This window comes from Peromyscus leucopus, chromosome X, assembly GCF_004664715.2.
Source record: "Peromyscus leucopus breed LL Stock chromosome X, UCI_PerLeu_2.1, whole genome shotgun sequence".
Classification (NCBI taxonomy): domain Eukaryota; kingdom Metazoa; phylum Chordata; class Mammalia; order Rodentia; family Cricetidae; genus Peromyscus; species Peromyscus leucopus.
In genome coordinates this window covers 23864760-23885227 of record NC_051083.1, presented here as the reverse complement: position 1 = coordinate 23885227, position 20468 = coordinate 23864760, and the positions used below count along the sequence as shown (strand labels likewise).

General features: G+C 40.7%; 1 protein-coding gene across 1 annotated transcript; it reads right to left on the bottom strand.

Moving 5' to 3' along the window:
- Positions 1-8445: 8445 nt before the first annotated feature.
- Positions 8446-10825, bottom strand: LOC114687994. The gene is made up of 2 exons (XM_028862618.2): positions 10714-10825; positions 8446-9236 (listed from the first exon to the last, which is right to left on the bottom strand). Exons 1-2 carry the CDS (start codon positions 10740-10742, stop codon positions 8564-8566), a joined length of 702 nt encoding a protein of 233 aa, XP_028718451.1. The 5' UTR covers positions 10743-10825; the 3' UTR covers positions 8446-8563.
- Positions 10826-20468: the final 9643 nt, after the last annotated feature.

Genomic DNA, 20468 nt, shown 5'->3' with positions numbered 1-20468 from the left:
GGTCCATCCTTTATGGCCAAATATGGCTATGAAGTTGTGTTCTTTGGTCATAATCCATCATTCAGCCTCTGGGCATAGGGAATGAAAAAGAAGCAAAACCCAACAAACTTTATTAAAACTGTCAAACAGTATCCTCTAGACTAGTGGTTCTCAACCTTTCTAATGCTGCACCCCTCTAATAGAGTTCCTCCTGTTGTAGTTACCCCTAACCATTTTTATGGCTACTTCATCACTGTAATATTGTTAATTTAATGAATTGTATTGTCAATATTTTTGGAGATAGAGGGTTGTCAAAGGGGTCTCAAACCACAGGTTGTGAACTAGTGCACAGGGGATGGGAGGTGCACTCTAGCTGGGAATCTGCTCTGAAGCTGAGGTCAGATCGTTTTCATAGGAAATGGCTCCTCCAGAGTCCCTCTCCTTCATGATTGGTCCTAAGCAAGTGTTCCTTGAACAGTTTCTGTTGCCTCTGCTTCCTGCCTGTTAGCAGATTTTATCAGTTCCAATCTCCTGGTTGGTGTGAGAAATGAGCATCCTTTCTTAAAGGAGACAGGCATAATTTTTTAGAATAAACAATTTCCCTCAACTTCCCTCCATTGCCCGTTCTCAGAGATTAACATTGGATGGCACCAGACTGTGTGCAAATGGAGTTCTGACTAATTCTTGCTGAGAAGACATGATGTTTCCAGGTATTGACCAGAAAGAAGGGAGCCCTTGGTTGGAAAGCAGATTCTTCATGCCAGTCAAGAAGGCTGCATTAGGACACACTTGTCTGTGTATTTATAGGATCTGGAACAGCCAGTTGATAACTGTGTTGTGCTGGTGAGGTACCATCTATCATAGAGTGAATCTATGAAAACAATTACAACCCCAAGTGATCATGTGATTTAGGAAAAGTCACAAAATCCCACATTGTGACAGTTTTGATCTTTGTACTTATGAGAGGAGGAATACAGGCAAGAAACACCCCAAACCCTCTGCAGGCCTTAGAGTAACCATAAGTGAGGGTAAGGAGTTCCTTACAGCTTTTTTCTAGGGCAGCCTCTATGTGCTGACCACAGGGAGGTACGTCCACAGGCGGGTGAATCCCAGCTGTGTAGCTAGAGTTTTCCTGCCTTGCCCACAGTCAGGACAAATCTTTGTCAACTGCCAGTCCCACAGCTGCTCAGACCCAACCAAGTAAACACAGAGACTTATATTGTTTACAAACTTTATGGCTGTGGCAGGCTTCTTGCTAACTGTTCTTATAGCTTAAATTAATCCATTTCCATAAATCTATACCTTGTCACATGGCTCATGGCTTACTGGCATCTTCACATGCAGCTTGTCATCATGGCGGCTGGCAGTGTATCTGACTCAGCCTTCCACTTCCCAGAATTCTTCTCCTCCTTGTCCCGCCTATATACCTCCTCCTGCCTGACTACTGGGCCATCAGTCTTTTATTTACTAACCAATCAGAGCAACACATTTGCAATACAGAACATCCCACAGCACAGCTGCCAAGGACTTCTCAAACAGGTTTCAATTTGGGCTCTCTGTTTTCAAATGACTGTGGTTTTAGTCTCAATTGTTGATTTTTTTTTGTATTATAAACCTATGTAAGAGTCCTTATCATTTCCTGTGCCACAACCTGAAGGTGATCCTGCTTTGTAATGTCCTCCAAAAGACAAATTATTCTACAAATTTAAGTTCAACCATATTCAGGCTTTCAGGACACAGGTACAATGCAGCCAGCTCTGTGCCAGCATAGAACATGAATGACCAATGGCCCCTTTCACCTTACAGTCCTTGATCCTCTTTGAATACTCATGAGCAGCTCCCACCTCTCCACATCCTTCTAGAATTGCACATTCCCCATGGAATGGCCAATTAAACATTTTTTTAGAACATTTGAGTGCATTTCTAAGGCATAGGTCCAAATATTTCCATTTTCCCCAAGTACTGTTTCCAAAAGTTTAATAAGTTCATGGTTTGGTTAATAACATTAATTGAACAATTCTATTCCAAGGACCACTTTTCTACATTGCTTTCCTGTCTCATTGTTGTGACAAATATCTGACATGATGAAAGAAAGGAAAGAGTGGATATTTGAACATTATTTTCTCACAGGTTGAGGGTACTGTAACAGCAGAGAGTGTATGGTGTAGGAAGTATGAGGCTTCCAGTCAATCTCTGCCTGTCACCAGGGAGCAGAGAGCTATGAATGTTTCTGATCTTCTAGATGTCTTCTTTTTTATGCAGTATGAGTCCACTGCTCATGGAATGATGCCACCTATATTTATCATAAATCATCCACCTCACTTATCCTAGCCTAAATATTCTCATATACATGTTTAGAAGTCTTTTCATTTTATGATTTTATATCCTGTCATCTGCCACATATTGCTCATAATCAAAACAGTTCCTGACATCTGATCTTGCTTCTGTGCTCAGTTGAGTCTGGGTATATTGAGTTTATAATAGATACTTTCTGTCAGGAACACTCATATCTCTGTTACTTTCAATCCCATTGGCTTCCAGTTTAAAATTCCTCGTCACATATCTATAGATGTAACTCTGAATTATTCACCAGTCACTCTACTCTCTGTCCTGTGTGGGTTTAATTTCCAGAACATACATAATTTGTCCACTCGAATTAATGAAATTTATATACCCTAGATGGCTACTGCTTACCAAGTCCCATATAACATCACAAAAAGCCATGGAACAAATGTTCCCGTACAAACACACACAAACACACACGTGCACACACAAACATGCACAAACAAAATAATGTAATAAAAATGATATGTTGGACATATAAAACCCCACACATTAATAGTGGGCAAGTTCAACACCTCACTTTCACCACTGGACAGATATCCCAAATCGAAACTTAACAGAGAAATAAAGGACTTAATTGATATCATGATTCAAATGGAATAATCAGTATCTACAGAACATTCCATCCTAGCAAAAAAGAATATACATTCTTCACAACAACCCATGTGACCTTCTGTAAAATCAACCACATACTTGGTCACAAAGCAAATCTCAACAGATACAAAACAATTGGAATAACCTCCTGTGTTCTATCACACCACCATGGTTTAAAGTTAGATTTCAACAACAAAAACTACAGAAAACCTACAATCTCAAGAAAACTGAATAATGCTCAACTGAATCACCAATGGGTTAGGGAAGAAATAAAGAAAGAAATTAAACACTTCCTAGGGATCAATGAAACTGAAGACACCACATACCCAAACTTATCGGACACTATGAAAGCAGTACAAAGAGGAATATTCATAGCACTAAAGGCCCACATAAGAAGTTGGAGAAATCTCACACTAGTGACTTAACAGCACACCTGAAAGCTCTAGAACAAGAAGAAGCAAAGTGTCCCAGAAAGAATAGATGCCAGGATTATCAAAGTGAGAGCTGAAATCAATAAAATAGAAACAAAGAGAACCATACAAAAAATTAATGAAACAACGAGTTGGTTCTTTGAGAAAATCAACAAAATAGACAAGCCTTTGTCCAAACTGACCAAAAGAGAGAGAGCATCCAAATTAGCAAAATCAGAAATGAAAAGGGGTACATAACAACAGACATTGAGGAAATCCAGAGAGTCATCTGGTCATACTTCAAAAACCTCTACTCCACAAAACTGGAAAATCTGAAACAAATGAATAATTTTCTGGTTAGGTACTATATACCTAAATTAAATCAAGACCAGATGAACTATTCATATAGTCCAATAAGCCTTAAGGAAATAGAAACAGTCATTAAAATCTCCCAAGCAAGAAAAGCCCAGGAACAGATGGTTGGTTTCAGTGCAGAATTGTGCCAGATTTTCAAAGAAGAGTTAATACCAATACACCCTAAATTGCTCCACACAATGGAAACAGAAGGAACATTACCAAACTCCTCTATGAGGCTATAATTATCCTGATTTCTAAACCAGACAAGGATACAACAAAGAAAGAGACTTATAGACCAATATCACTCATGAACATTGATGCAAGAATACTCAATAAAATACTGGCAAACAGATTCCAAGAACAAATCAAAACAATTATCTAACATGATCAAGTAGGCTCCATCCCAAAGATGCAATGGGTGGTTCAACATACGAAATTCCATCAATGTAATACACCATATAAACAAACTCAAAGAAAAAAATCCACATGATCATCTCACTAGATGACAAAATCCAACACCCTTTCATGATAAAGAACTTGGAGCAATCAGGAATACAGGGAACATCCCTAAATATAATAAAGGCAATTTACAGCAAGCCAACAGCCAACATCAAATTAAATGGAGAGAAACTCAAATCAATTCCACTAAAATCAGGAACAAGGCAAAGCTGTCCGCTCTCCCTATACTTATTCAATACAGTACTTGAAGTTCTAGCCAGAACAATAAGACAATATAAGGAGATTAAGGGGATACAAATTGGAAAGGAAGAAGTCAAGCTTTCCCTATTTGCAGATGACATGATAGTATACTTGAGTGACCCTAAAGATTCATCCAAGGAACTGATACAGCTTATAAACACCATCAGCAATGTAGCAGGATACAAGATCAACTCAAAAATATCAGTAGCCCTCCTATATACAATTGACAAACAGGCTGAAAAGGAAATGAGAGATACCTCACCCTTTAAAATAGCCACAAATGTTATAAAAATTCCTTGGGGTAACACTAACCAAGCAAGTGAAGGTCCTATATGACAAGAAATTTAAGTCCCTGAAAAAAGAAATTGAAGAAGATATCAGAAAATGGAGAGATCTCCCATGCTCATGGATAGGCAGGACTAACATAGTAAAAATGGCAATTTTACCAAAGGAAATCTACAGATTCAATGCAATCCCCATCAAAATAGCAACACAATTCTTCACAGACCTGGAAAGAATACTACTCAACTTCATATGGAAAAACAAAAAACCAAGGAGAGCCAAAAGAATCCTGTACAATAAAACAACCTCTGGAAGCATCACGATCCCTGACTTCAAGCTCTACTATATAGACACAGTAATTAAAAAGCTTGGTACTGGCATAAATACCAACATGTGGACGAATGGAATCGAACTGAAGACTCTGGCATTAATCTGCACACCTATGAACATATAATTTTTCACAAAGAAGTCAAGAGTGTCCAATGGAAAAAAGAAAGCATCTTCAACAAATGGTGCTGGCATAACTGGATATCAACGTGTAGAAGGCTGCAGATAGATCCATATCTATCACAGTGCACAAAACCTAAGTTCAAGTGGATCAAAGACCTCAACATAAATCCAGCTACTCTGAACCTGCTCAAAGAGAGTGTAGGAAGTAGTCTTGAACGCATTGACACCAGAGATCACTTCTGAAATATAATACCAGTAGCTCACACACTGAGAGAAACAATCAATCAATGGGAAATCTTGAAACTGAGAAGCTTTTGTAGAGCAAAGGATATGGTCAACAAGTCAAAGTGACAGCCTACAGAATGGGAAAAGATATTCACCAACCCAACATCTGACAGAGGACTCATATACAGAATATATAAGGAACTCAAGAAATTAGACATCAAAATGCCCAACAGTCCAATTAAGAAATGGGCTATAGAAATAAACAGAGAATTCTCAACAGAGGAAACTCAAATGGCTGAAAGACATTTAAGGAATTACTCAACATCCCTAATTATCAGGGAAATGCTAATCCAAAAAACTCTGAGATATCACCTTATGCCTGTCAGAATGGCTAAGATAAAAAACACTGAACATACCTTATGCTGGAGAGGATGTGGAGCTAGGGGAACTCTCCTCCACTGCTGGTGGGAATGCAAACTTGTACACCCACTTTGGAAATCAATATGGCGTTTTCTTAGAAAATTGGGAATTAATCTCCCCCAAGACCCAGCTATACCACTCTGAGGCCTATTCCCAAGGAATGCTCAATCATACCACAAAGGCACTTGCTTAGCAATGTTCATATCAGCATTGTTTGTAATAGCCAGAAACAGAAAACAACCTAGATGCCCTTCAACTGAAGAATGGATAAATAAAATGTGGTACATATACACGGTGGAATACTACTGAGCAGAGAAAAAACAATGACATCCTGAGGGTGCAGGCAAATGGATGGATCTAGAAAAAATCATCCTGAGTGAGGTAACCCAAACTCACAAAGACAACCATGGTATGCACTCACTCATAGGAGGATATTAGATGTGTGACAAGGATGACTGGCCTGCTACTCACAAAACCAGGGAGAGTACCTGGAAAACAGGAGCCCAAGAAAGACACGGGAATCACCCAGTGTCAGAGAAATGGATGAGAACTACATGAACAGCCTGGACGTGAGTGGGGGTAATGAAGGGCGAGGGTCGAGGGAAAGAGAGCTTGGGGAAGCAGGAGATACCAGCTGGATCAGGAACAGAGAGGGAGAACAAGGAATAGGAGACCATGGTGAATGAAGACCACATGAGAATAGGAAGAAGCAAAGTGCTAGAGAGGCCCACAGTAATCCACAAAGATGCCCCCACAATAGACTGCTGGCAATGGTCAAGAGACAGCCAAACTGACCTACTCTGGTGATAGGATGGCCAAACACCCTAATTGTTGTGCTAGAAATCCCATCCAATGACTGAGGGAACTGGATGCAGAGGTCCATGGCTAGGCCCTGGTTGGAGCTCTGGGATTCCAATTGCCAAGAAAGAGGAGGGATGATATGAGACAGAATTGTTGAAACCAAGGTTGAATAAAGCACAGGGACAAATAGCCAAACGAATGGAAACACATGAGTTATGAACCAATGGCTCAGGGGCTCCAAACTGGATCAGGCCCTCTGAAGAGTTGAGACAGTTGATTGGTTTGATCTGTTTGGGAGACATCCAGGCAGTGGGAATGGGTCCTGTGCTCAGTGCATGAGTTGGCTATGTGAAACCTGGGGCTTATGCAGGGATACTTTGCTCAGCCTGGGAGGAGGGGCCTGGACCTGCCTGGAATGAGTCTACCAGGTTGATCTCGTGGGGAGTCTTTGCCCTAGAGGAGAAGGGAATGGGAGGTGAGCTGGGGGGGAAGGGGAGCAGGGCGAGAGAAGGGAGAACATGGGAATCTGGGGCTGATATGTAGAATTAAATAATATTGTAAAATAAAATTAAATTAAATTTAAAAATTGATATATTTGGACCATAAATTTTCAAGAACAGGATTGGGAATGGTTAATATTGTATGTTGAATGTACAGGATCTAAAATCAAGAAATACAGAAGCCTATGGTAATGTCTCAAAGTGGTTAAGATGAGGTTAATTGGGCTGGGAAGAACCATCTGAAATAGAGTAGCATCATTCCTTGGACTGAGGTTCCTGGCTGCATAACCAGGAGAGAACTAGGTGAGCATCTGCAGTGCACTAACTACACTCCCTGCTCCCTAACTCCTAATGCAATGTAGCAAGCAACTTGGGACTCTTGCCCCCATGATCTCTCAGTCATGATGTGTATTTTCTCAAATTAAGAGCCAGTATAAACTTTCCTTACTTTACTTGCTCATGTTACGTATTTTGTCAGAGAAATGAATCAGGTATGTGATATGGTGGGTGGTGGTGAAGGAGATGGAAGATCTAGGTCAGTTATTCTCAAACTTCCTAATGCTGTGACACTCTAATACACTTCCCCATGTTGCAGTGACCCCAAACCATAAAATTATTTTCATTACTACTTCATAACTGCAATTTTCTATTGTTATTAATCATAATGTAAATATCTGTGTTTTGCAATGGTGTTAGGCAATCCCTGTGAAAGGGTCATTCAACCCCGAAAAGGGGCCACAAACCACAGGTTGAGAACCACTGATATAGATCCATTGAGAGAAAGTATTCACACAGTATAACACACACTCAGAAAGCTGACCTGATAAAGAATAGGAACTAATGTTCCCAGGAAGAAAACCAGGACTTTTTTAGGGTCCTAAAGGATGGCTGATAGATTAAAATGGTCCTATGCTACCCACCACATGGACCATCAGAGCACACTGGAAATGCCTGGGCATTTGTGGCATTTATTCATGACTGGGGAAATAGGAGATGGCTACTGCCTTCTAATAGAGACAGAAGACAGATGACACTAGCATACTCAGTGAACAGCATTGCCTTCTTTCTCCAAGAGAGCATCCCACACTCCCAGCAGTGCCAAGGCTAAAACATCCTGCTCTACCTTTCAGAGATTTGAATACTTAAGTGTCTCCACACAAGAATGTGGTTTCTTTTTTGTGTTGAGGTGTCTGCTTACTTTCAAACCTTATTGCTCATGGGATTCACTAGGTTTACTTAGGAAACATGCCTTTATACTGTACTCTTTCTTGATATTGCTTGTTGGCACTGTCGAATGGGATCACGACCTGCAGTTTAGTATGTGAAAACATTTAAAGAATGGAATGCATTTGACAGCAAGGAAGGAATAAAACTTAGACACACTCCCAGAAATCAAGTTGATATTTTATATAGAATGAGTTGGTGATTACACAGTACTGTGTACAAAAGGGCAATTTCTTCAAGGATTCTCCTGGCAGATGTTAAAATGCCAGAGCCCTCACTTCAGACCTTTTGCTCAGCCAGGTTGGAAGCACACCGGGCCTTCAACTGACTCTGTACTGTCAACGAGATCATCTCACAGAGAAACAAAATCACGCCAAAGAGTGACATCGTGGCTGTCAGGACACCCATTGGGAACACCTTTGTGCAGTGTTTCTTTATAATGTCCTCCATTTTAACGGGAAAGTCGGGTGAAAAGTCAAGAGTGGTTTGCCCATAGATGTCTACTAGGTGGTTCAAGGTCACAGTAACAAGTGTGAAAAGGCTGCTCACAGCCAAAATTATGGCAGACATCTTGTAGCAAAACAGCTGGATATCAATGAATTGGTCTTCCATGCAGCTGATCTTAATGGCCACTGAAGTGAAAATCAGGACTAGGATTTTCATCAAAATGGCCCATGCTATCAGGACTTGTAAATACTGAAATTCAGATGACTTGTTCCAGGTTTCATTGATAGGGGTGTGAACCAACATCCTGGTCATAGACCCAGAGATGTTAAAGTCCTGAGTGTAATAAGCTTCCCAGAGTCCAATTGACACAAATTGCACAAGCTTGTTGTTAAACTCCCACAGGCGCCAGCATTGGCTGTTTGCAAGGATGATTTCAAATACCAAAGCTGATGTACTGCAAATCAGGCCACTGAACTTGAAGATGTACTCCTTCATGTTGGCAAATCTGAAGAAGGCATCAAAGAAGAATAGAGTCAGTGAGAATACAAGGGAAGGCAGGAAAACAGAAGGAGTCATGGCTTAGAGAGCACTGAGCTCTCATACCTTGTCCCTGTTGTCACATAAAGATATTTCAGTGGTCTATGCACAGATTATTATTCTTCACAGAGTAGATAATAATATTTGTTGACTAGGAATTTCAATGCTTAGAACTGACAATGAGAAGAGAGTTTGCAATACCATATGTAATGCCATGCTTATTTTACCTGTATTTGCAATTTCTAAATATTTTAGTACCATAATGTGAGGGAAAAGCAGAGGAATGCTCAAACTAATTGCCATTTCTAAAATACAGTACTATAATACGACATGACTACTACAAACTAAAGTCATTAATGAAAGAATCAAATTAAAGAAAAAAATTCACGTAGTAAACTCATTTATGTAAAAATAATAACACACTTGACATAAATTTGTGTATACATATATGTATACACAAATTGATCTTTACATGATACACCTCATAAATGATAGTGTACAATGCTATTCCACCTTGTGAATTTTACAGAAATGTACCCTTCTCTAAAGAAAGCTATATGTATTTTATTGAAACCACAAAGAGTATGCCCATCAACATCTATCTGTAATATTGCCGGGCATAGAGCTCAGTGGTAAAGTGATTATCTAACACACACAAAACCCTCAATTCTTCTTTAGTATCTGTAAACCAAAATCTATGTGTTAAATTGTCCAGAGACTGAGTCAGAGGAATAGGGAAATGGATAATTTACACATAAAATCATATAAATCCATAAAAGTGGACATTTCCAATTATAGCACATCTCTTACTTGAAATTTCATCTTTAGATAATTAGTTTCATTTCAGTGAAACAAAAAGAATCCTGACATATTTTTGTGAGCATATATCTTCTTTCACAGAAAATGTACACTCTGTATTGTAACTTTGAACTAACTTCTTTGCATCTTTTCTCAATTCCAATCTTAGGATGAAGGAAGGAGGTGAGTCATTTACTCACTAGGCAGGTGGATAACGTCACTGTCAACTGTGCATGCAGAAGGTTGAAGGGGCCTACACACTGGATCTCCTTGCCAGGAAACCTTCCCTAAACAGCTACCCCCTGTTCTAAAGTCTCTGTAGAATGTGCTTCCTGACTGAGTGAAGGCAGTAGCTGTTCTACTAGGGAAGTTTCATCAGCAAGATGAGTTCACAATTCATGGTGGCTTGGGTAACACCCTGCCCACATCATCATCCTTTCCAAGGCAGGCCCGATGCAATGGACTACAAGAACAGTGTGCTTTGATTAGTACTGAAAACACAATGAACATTGCTGTTATTCCAGAAAAAAAATGAGCTAGCTTGGCAGTATCTGTTTCTTCTGGTGTTTGAAACACGTGGAGTAGATGCATGTGATTCATAAAGACCATATTTGAAAGATCCCATATATAACATAAAGATTTTATACCTTTGTGTATTATGGATAAGAAGATTCATTTAGAAGGTGGCAGGATCACAGACGTTCTTCTCAGTAACAGTAAATGCCCATATATGCAGTCAGAGAAAGAGTGGAAAAACCTTCAGAAAAAGAAATTCTATTAGGCAGAATTTCAGCTCAGAGCAATGTCTCTCCAACCCCTTGATTCCACAATCCTTACCATTCACTCCTGTCCTTGGCTTAAGAAGAACTTCATTTGAACACTTCGGGAGTATTCATACATCTGACTCTCTAAGGACACCCATCTAATCATTTCCCCCATTTTGTAAGTAAGGAAACAACAGACAGAGGTTAATTCATAAACTCAACATCAGGGACCTACACAACTAAAACCAGCAGGGCAGCTCAATGACTACCTGCAGTCTCACATGGGGCTTCTAGACACTTACGACATTCAACAGCATTTACACACACTTACCCACATGTCAGTGGCCCTTTCTGGCATTCTTTGTCCTGTGAAAATGAATGTCATTAATAAAACCACCTGGGAATGTAAAATACTTGCCTCTTTTTCTCTTCTAGTAAGACCAAATGTTAGTGACTGCCAGTTGACAGAGAATTAACTCCCTTTAAAAATTCTTGTTTCCATGGCTACTAGAGCTGAATGGTGGATTATGAGCAAAGAACACAACTTCATAGCCATATTTGGCCATAAAGGACGGACCAGAGTGCTTAATTTCCCTTTGTATGTGAATAGTCTTTAAAAGAGTAATTTCCATTTTGAAATCATGCATCAAATAAGTACTACAATGCCTAGTGGGCATAGCAGAGATAGTTATTTGAAAAAAAGAAAAAAAATAAGCCTTCATCCCCCATTCCTTGCCCTCCAGTGTCTGTGTGGTGGAAGGATAGAAGTTTCACTTTAGGCAAAGTGTCTTCATTGGAGACTTTGAGACCAACTTACCTTGTAGAAACATCTTAGATAGAGACACAAAGTATATATTGTCAGTAATAACAGATTATATGTATATAAAATCATGAGGTATTTTGTTTTGAATAGAAAAATATCCTCCTTTTATCTTTCTGTGTTTTACTTCAAACTGTTACTTTGATGATACTAGTTAGGGTTTCTATTGCTGTGGTAAAAGCACCATGACCAAATTCAAGTTGGAGAGGAAATGCTTCATGTAGCTCACATTGCCACATCATAGTGCATCATCTCAACAGATTAGGGCAGGCACTCAATGCAGAAACCAGACAGAAAATGAATCAAGCAGGAGCCATGGAAAAACACTGCTTACTGAGTTGCCCCCCATAGCTTGCTTAATGTGCATTTTTGTATCCTCCATTAGCAGAGGTCCAGGTTTTCTACTGCTCACCTTCTGCCAGGACATCCTACATAAGATACTAATCAAAAAAATTACTAACCAAGAAAATGTCCTATAAACTTGACTATAGGCAATTTGATGGAGAGAATACCTTAATTAAGCTTCTTCTTTCCAGGTAACTCTTAAGCTCTTGCAAACTGATAAAAGCTATGTAAATTTACACAATGTTATTTCTTACTATGGTCACTTCTTGAGAACATACCATACTGTAAGCATATACCTAAAAATATCCAAAGTGTGTAAATGAATGGTAAAAAGAGAAGGAAATTTTGACTTCCTTTTTAAACCTTATCTCTTTGTACTCCATAATGTATCTGTGGTATAATAAGCAATGAAGAACACCTACACTTTCTGCTACAAGGCAGCTTCTAGCACACACTGATATCAAAATCAGGGTGGATTTCTTAGAGTGAGCTGTGGAGATCAATGGGAAGTGCATAAACCACCGGTTACTGAGCCAAGTCTGCCAGAAGCACCTGCATGCTCCCAAACCTAGTTCTGGGTGTGCAGGTAGCACACAGGTTTTGAATGCTGAGCTCCCCAGAAACACACCCACAAGAACTACCCCTCATTCTAGTCCTAGTTAAAGACTTGGGTTACTTGCCTCCTGCTTGGGTTACCTTTGTGAGTTTCTCTGGAACCTGTGGAATCATGGACCCACATTCTTAGCTCTGTATGTACTGGCTTGTCTGATGAAACACCACAGGACCTTGCAAGGCCTCTACATCACCACACTTCTAAGTCAAGCTTCTTCTGTCTCACAGTCATTGCACTGGATTTCCCTGAAAAGGATTCTGAGAATCAAGGCTGCCTGTGCCATTTTCACAGCATCTCCTGATGTCCTGATTGCAGTTTTGCCTGGTGTGCTCCTCATAGGTTTCATGCCAGTGCCTTATGCACACTCGGAGGCTTAGCACCCATAACTGAGCTCCTGCATTAGCATTCCCTGGTCACTCCTGGAGCCAAACCTGTCTATGCTATTAACACACCCCAAGTTCTAGAGCACCAAACTTGCACTGATTTACATGGTGATGTTCTACAGAACCTTTCCTGCCTGGGCTATGCATATACACATTGGCCTTGCTCTGAAGACAGTTAAGACTCAGTTACTTCACTTACTTTCTCTGCTGAGTACCCTGAGAACTGATCTGGTGCCTTGCCCTCCATACTCTACACCTTGCATAGCAGACTTGCCTGGTGAGATGCTCTGCTGTCAGCATATAAACTCCACTCTGGAATCAAGCTGTGTTCAAGCAGTATGTGCACCAACTTTATCTGGCAAGTGCCCCCAGAACCACCTATAGCTGTGCCCCCTTCAGCCCCAGGCCTTGTTCTGAATGCAGAGACCACACACTGGCTTTCCCTACGACATTCCAATGAAACTTGAAATCTGTCACAATTCTCTTCTCCCAGCCATTGCTCCCTTTCAAGGAGCCAATGGAGGAATTCTGAGATGAGTTCTCCAAGAAGCACAGCAATCTGCCCCATTCTACCTCATATGGCCTGGCTCTAGACATATACCTCCTGGAATGGGTTTTCCTAGTGAGATCTTCTAGAACCAGTTTTCCCTGTACCATCTTGCACACTATCCAGCCCTGTTTTGAGTGTACAGAACATATACTGTAGGAGGCTTTCTTGCAATGCCAGCCCCAAATCATAACACAGAGACTTATTATTTATTAATTATGAATGTGCAGTCTTAGCTTAGGCCTATGTAAAGCTAGCTTGTTTTCAAACTTAAATTAACATATTTCTATTAATCTATGTGCCACCCTGAGGCTCATTTACCTCATCTGTATAATGTCCATCCTGTTTTCCTGCTTCCTCTGTATCTGACTGGCTGGGCACAGGCTGGTCCTGGTGTCTCTTTTTCTTTCTTTCAACCAGCCCTGCCTATCCCTCCTCTGCTTAGCTATTGGCCATTCAGTTTTTCCTTTTTCTATTTTACATTTTATGTATTAATTAAAGTTTTTCAATTTTCATTTTTCTTTATTAAAAAATATTCTACTCACTCGACATACCACCCACAGACCTCATCTCCTCCCTCCTCCAACCACCCAGCCCTTCCTCCCAAGCCACCCCATATCCCCACAACCCCCAAATCAAGGTCTCCCATGCAGAGTCAGCAGAGCCTGGTATACTGAGCCTAGGTAGGTGCAAGCCGCGCCCCACTGCAGCAAGGCTGCACAAGGAGTTACACCACAGACAACTGGCTCCTAGAAGCCTTCCCATGCACCAGAGACATTTCCCAAACCCCCTTTGGGTAACCCCAAAACAGGTTGAGCCGAGCAACTTCCTTCTGTATCCAGAGGGCCTAGTCCAGTTCCATGGGGGCTCCACAGCTACCAGTCTACAGTTCTTGGGCTTCCACCAGTGTGGCCAGTCATCTCTGCATGTCTTCCCATCATGATCTCAACGTCCCCTGCATGCAGAATCCCTCCTCTCTCTTATTGATTAGATTCCCAGAGCTTAGCCATGTGCCTGTGCATGGATATCTGCATCTGCCTCCACCTGTCACTGGACAAAGGCTCTATGATGACTTTTGGGGTATTCACCAGAATAGACCAGCCCAGGCACCCTCTTGACGACTGCCAGCCAGCCAGTGGGGTCATCCTTGTCGAATCCTGAGAGCCTCCTCAGCACCCTGCCTCTTCCTATTCCCATGATGTCCTCATCTATCATGGTATCTTCCTCCCTGCCCTCCCACTCTGTCCCTGTTCCAGCTTGACCCTCCCATTTCCTTTGTTCTCATCCCCCACATCTTGACCTCTGGCACCCCCTCATCCAGTTCACTCATGTAGATCTCATCCACTTTTCCTTCACAGAATCATCCATGTGTCCCTCCTAGGGTCTTTTCCTGTTAGCTAGCCTCTCTGGATTTGTAGGTTGCAATCCCTTCTCTCCCATTTAGTATCTACTTATGAGTGAGTACATACTATGTTTGTCCTTCTGAGTCTGGGTTACCTCACTCAAGGTGAAGTTTTCTAGACCTATCCATTTGCCTGCAAATTTCATGATATCATTGTTATTTACTGCTGAGTAGTACTCCATTGTGTATATGTGCCATATTTTCTTTATTCATTCTTAAATTGAAGGGCATCTAGGATGTTTCTAGGTTCCTGCTATTATGAATAATGCTGATAATGAACATAGTTGAGCATGTGTTCTTGTGGTAAGATTGAGCATTTCTTGGATATATGACCAAGAGTGGTGTAACTGGGTCTTTAGGAAGACTTATTCCCAATTTTCTGAGAAACCACCATACTGATTTCCAGAGTGGTTGCATAACCTAGCTGTCATCATAGAGTCTTTCTCTAGTGAATGATGGAGGCAGATACAGAGATCCACATCCAGGCACCAGGCTGAGCCCCGAGAATCCAATTGGTGAGAGAGAGGAGAGATATTGCAGGCAAGGGACATAGAGATCATGATGGGAGGATGTGCAGAGATGACTGGCCACACTAGTGGAAGCCCATGAACTGTGGACTGGTGTCTGTGGAGCACCCATGGCACTGGAAATGGAAGATGGTTGTTTGGCTCAAACTGTCTGTGGGGCACCCAGGCAGGGGGATCGTGATCTGTCCCTGGTCTATAGGCAGGCTTCTGGAACCAGGTCCTGTGGTGTGACACCCTTCACAGCCTTGGTGCAGTGGGAAGGGCCTGGACCTGCCTAGGCTCAGTGTGCTGGGCTCTGCTGACTCCGCATAGGAGACCTCGATTTTGGGGATGTGGGGAAGCCAGGTGGCTTGGGAAAGAGGGCTGGGGGTGTGAGGAGAGAAGAGGAGGAGTCTGTGGACAACATATGGAGTGAGTAGAAAATTTCTTAATAAAGAAAAATGAAAGAAAAAAAGACCATTTAATTGGAAAGACTTTTCCCACCCTTTTATTCTGAGGTAGTGTCTAAATTTGAAATTGAGGTGTGTTTCTTGTATGCAGCAGAAAGATGAGTCCTGCTTTCATATCCATTCTGTCAGCCTGTGTCTTTTTATGGGTGAATTAAGTCCATTGATATTAAGGGATATTAATGACCAATGATTGTTAGTTCCTGTTATCTTTTGGTGGTAGTATGAGTGTGTACTTCTCTTCTTTGGGATTTACTACACTGGTGTTATCTATTGCCTATTTTTTCATGGATGTATCTGACTTCCTTAGGTTGGAATTTTCCTTCTAGTGCTTTCTGTAGGGCTGGATTTGTAGATAGGTATGGTTTAAATCTGGTTTTGTCTTGGAATATCTTGTTCACTCTGTCTATGATGATTGCAAGTTTTGCTGGGTATATCAGTCTAGGCTGGCATCCATGGTCTCTTAGTGTCAGCATTACATCTGTCCAGGTCCTTCTGGCTTTCAATGTCTCCATTGAGAAACTGGGTGTTATTCTGATGGGTTTGCCTTTATAAGTCACTTGGCTTTTTTCCTTTGCTGCTCTTATTCTTTCTTTATTCTGTAGGTTTAGTTGTTTAATTATTATGTGGCCAGGGCATTTTTTTGGGGGGGGGTCTATTCGGTTTGCTGTTCTATAGGCTTCTTGTATCTTCATATGTATTTCATTCTTTAAGTTGGGAAAGTTTTCTTCTGTGATCTTGTTCCATATGTTTTCTGTGCCTTTGAGTTGGTATTCTTCTCCTTCCTCTATCATTATTCTTAGGTTTGCTCTTTTCATTGTATCCCAGATTTCTTGGACATTTTGTGTTATGTCTTTTTGGTTTTGATATTTTCTTTGACTGACTAATCCATTTCCTCTATTCTATCTTTTACACCAGAGATCCTCGCTTCCATCTCTTATATTCTGTTGGTTATGCTTGCGTCTGTGTTTCCTGTTTGTTTACTCAGATTTTCTATTCCCAGCTTTTTCTCTGTTTGTGTCTTCTTCATTGTTTCTATTTCCCTTTTCTGGTCCTGAACTGTTTCCCTCACCTGTTTCATTGCTCTTCATGGTTTATTAAAAGGGATTTATTGCTTTTTTCCAATTTTTATTTGTCTTTTCCTCTTATTCTTTATAGATTTCTTCCAATTTTTTTGTCTTTTTCTCAATTCCTTTATTGATTTCTTCCACTTTTTTGTATGACTTTTCCTCAGTTTTATTTTTTTCTTCAAATGCCTTTAGCATCTTCATGATTCTATTCTTAAGGTTGCTCTCTTCTGCTTCTGCTACATTGTGATATTCAGGTCCTGCCTTTGGAGGAGGCTAGGTTCTGGTGATGCTGTATTGCTCTTTGTGTTGTTTTATGTACTTCTGCTTTGACGTCTGTCCTTCTCCTCCTCTAATAGGTATGAGAGTGCCAGTGTCTGAGCGAGTTGCTGTTGGTCCCCTCTGTGCTTGTTGTGTCTGTTTCTCAGGGGGCCTTTCTGAGTCTAACCTTAGCTCTTGGTCTAATTGGAACAGGCAGATTCTGTGTCTTAGGGAGCTGCTCTTGGGTTGACCCAAGCTAGTTGATTCTGTGACTCATGGATCCATTCTTGGTCCTATCAGGGCTCTTGGTCCAGTCAGAGCCAATAGATTGTCTTTTAGGAAGCCTATCTTGGTCCAATGAGAGGTGGCATGTACTACTTCTCAGAAAGCCACTCTTGGTCTAATGAGGGCTGGCAGATTCCCTGTCTCCTGAGGTTACTCTTGGTCCATTGACAGCTCTTTGACTAATGAGAGCTCTCTCCCTAAGCCCGATGAGAGCTGGGGGTTGGTTTCTAAGCCTCAGGAAGTGGCTAGGATCTTGAGCAGATGGGTATGAGGGCAGAGTGTTAGATTGCAGGGTCTGCTGATGGGTCTTGGTGAATTGGGAGCTTTCCCACAGGAGCCCTGCCTGCTGGCTGTTAAACGCCCTTCACTAATCCTATGTAACACAAAATTGTGAGAGGGGCACTAGCACATTTGAAGTTTGTTGTCTATTTTTCTTATGCCAGACAGTTAGGGTTGGAGACTCTGCTGCTCAGTTGGATGAATTAAATGTGATGGGTTTTGGGCCACCAGAGTGGGACCAGGCAGCAGTACTGCATTGCCAAATGCAAAGTGATTGTACATATTGTATGGGGCAGTATAGCCAAAGCAATGTTCTTAACTGCCTGAACCATAATTGTCAGCAAAGGAAAGGTATACAATCAGAGGCTCAGGACTGTGAGGAGCATAAGAATCCTTTGTTGAATGTGCAGCGTTGATGGAGGTTCAAACTCCAGGATTAAATGGGTATCAAGAAGATTGCATTCTAGGCACAATCTGGCAGCGTGAAAGTCTCTGAAAAGGGCACAAGACTGGCTATTGGTAAAATGCAGCCCACTAGCATTGGAGACCTCAAATTAGTGGACATGCCACTACCATGGTATAACCACCAAATACAAAAACAGGTGTGCAGTAGAACCAGCCTGAGCCTATGAGATATAAGGTGCATGCTATGGATTGCAAATCTGGAGAACAGGAAATTACTATGTCCTTTGGAGCCCAGGAGGTCCTGGATGAATACCAGATGCAGGGCAATCAGCTATTTGTTTTGCTTTGATTTAATTGTAACTGTATCCTAATGCCCTCCATTGGGAAAAGAATGCATTCAACTTGCTTTTATTCTTTATAATTTTACAGAAACCCATATTTATGAGACATCAAATATTTTATAAAGATTTTGAACAAAGATTTTGGATGTTTTCTAGAGCCTTTTGATACTGTAATTCACTTTCTTTGTTGCATCTTTGTGTTTGGGTATCATGGTAACTGTAGCCTCATAAAAAGTGTTTGATAATATTCCTTCTGTCTCTATTGTGTGGGACAATTTGAAGAGTGTTGGAATTAGCTCTTCTTTGAAATTCTGCTAGATTTCTGCCCTGAAGCCCTCTGTTCTTGGATTTTTCTGGTTGGGACACTTTTTGTGACTGTTTCTATTTCCTTAAGGGTTATTGGCCTATTTAAATAGTTTATGTGGTCTTGATATAAATTTGGTAGGTGGTACCTATCCAGAAAAAATTCCTTTTCTTTTAGAGTTTTCAATTTTGTGTAGTACAGTTTTTTAGTAAGACCTGATGATTCTCTGGACTTCCTCATTGTCTGTTGTTATGTCTCCATTTTCATTTCTAATTCTGTTGATTTGGATGCTCTCTCACTCTCTCTGCTTTTTGGTTACTGTGGATAAGGGCTTGTCTATCCTGTTGATTTTCTCAATGAACCAACTCTTTGTTTATTGATTATTTGTATTGTTCTCTTTGTTTCTATTTCATTGATTTCAGCACTCAATTTGATTATTTCCTGGTATCAATTTCTCCTGGGTGAGTTTGATTCTTTTTGTTCTAGAGCTTTCAGGTGTGCTATTAAGTCACTAGTGTGAGATTTCTTCATCTTCTCCATGTGTGCATTTAGTGGTATGAATTTTCCTCTTAGCACTGCTTTCTTAATGTCCCATAAGTTTGGGTATGTTGTACTTTCATTTACATTGATCTCTAGGAAATCTTTAATTTCTTTCTTTCTTTCTTTCTTTCTTGACACATTGGTGATTCATTTGGGCATTGTTCAATTTCTTTGAGACTGTAGGATTTCTGTAAATTTTGTTGTTGTTGAAATCTAACTTTAAGCCATTGGCATATACCCAAGGAATGCCCAATCATACCACAAAGACACATGCTCAACTATGTTAATAGCAGCATTATTTGTAATAGCCAGAACCTGGAAACAACCTAGATGCCCCTCAACTTAAGAATGGATAAAGAGAATGTGGTATATATATACACAGTGGGGTACTACTCAGCAGAAAAAAAACAATGACATCATGAGTTTTGCAGGCAAATGGATGGAACTAGAAAATATCATCCTGAGTGAGGTATACCCAGAAGGACTCAGAAGGACAAACATGGTATGTACTCAGTCATAAGTGGATACTAGATATAAAGCAAAGGATAACCAGACTACAATCCACAGCTCCAGAGAGGCTAGCTAGTAAGGAAGAACTTAGCAAGGGTGCATTGATTGCCCAACAATGGAGAAATGGATGAGATCTACATGAGCAAACTGGGGGCAAGGGGGGATAATGGAGGGCAAGGGACAGGGAATGAGAAATTAGAGGAGTAGAAGGTTCAAGCTTAAAAGGGAACAGGGTTGGAGAGCTGGGAAAGACATACCATGAAAAATTAAGACACCATGGGAATAGGGAGAAAAAGAATATTAAAGAGATTCCCAGGAAATCACAAGGATGACTCTACCATAGACAACTGGCAATAGTTGAGAGGGTCACTGGTCATTAATATCCATTAATATCAATGGACTTCATTCACCTGTAAAAAGACTCAGGCTAACAGAATGGATACGAAAACAGGACCCACATTTATGTTGCATAAAAGAAACACACCTCAATTTCAAAGATAGATACTACCTCAGTATAAAAGGCTCAGAAAAGACTTTCGAATCAAATGGTCTTAAGAAGCAAA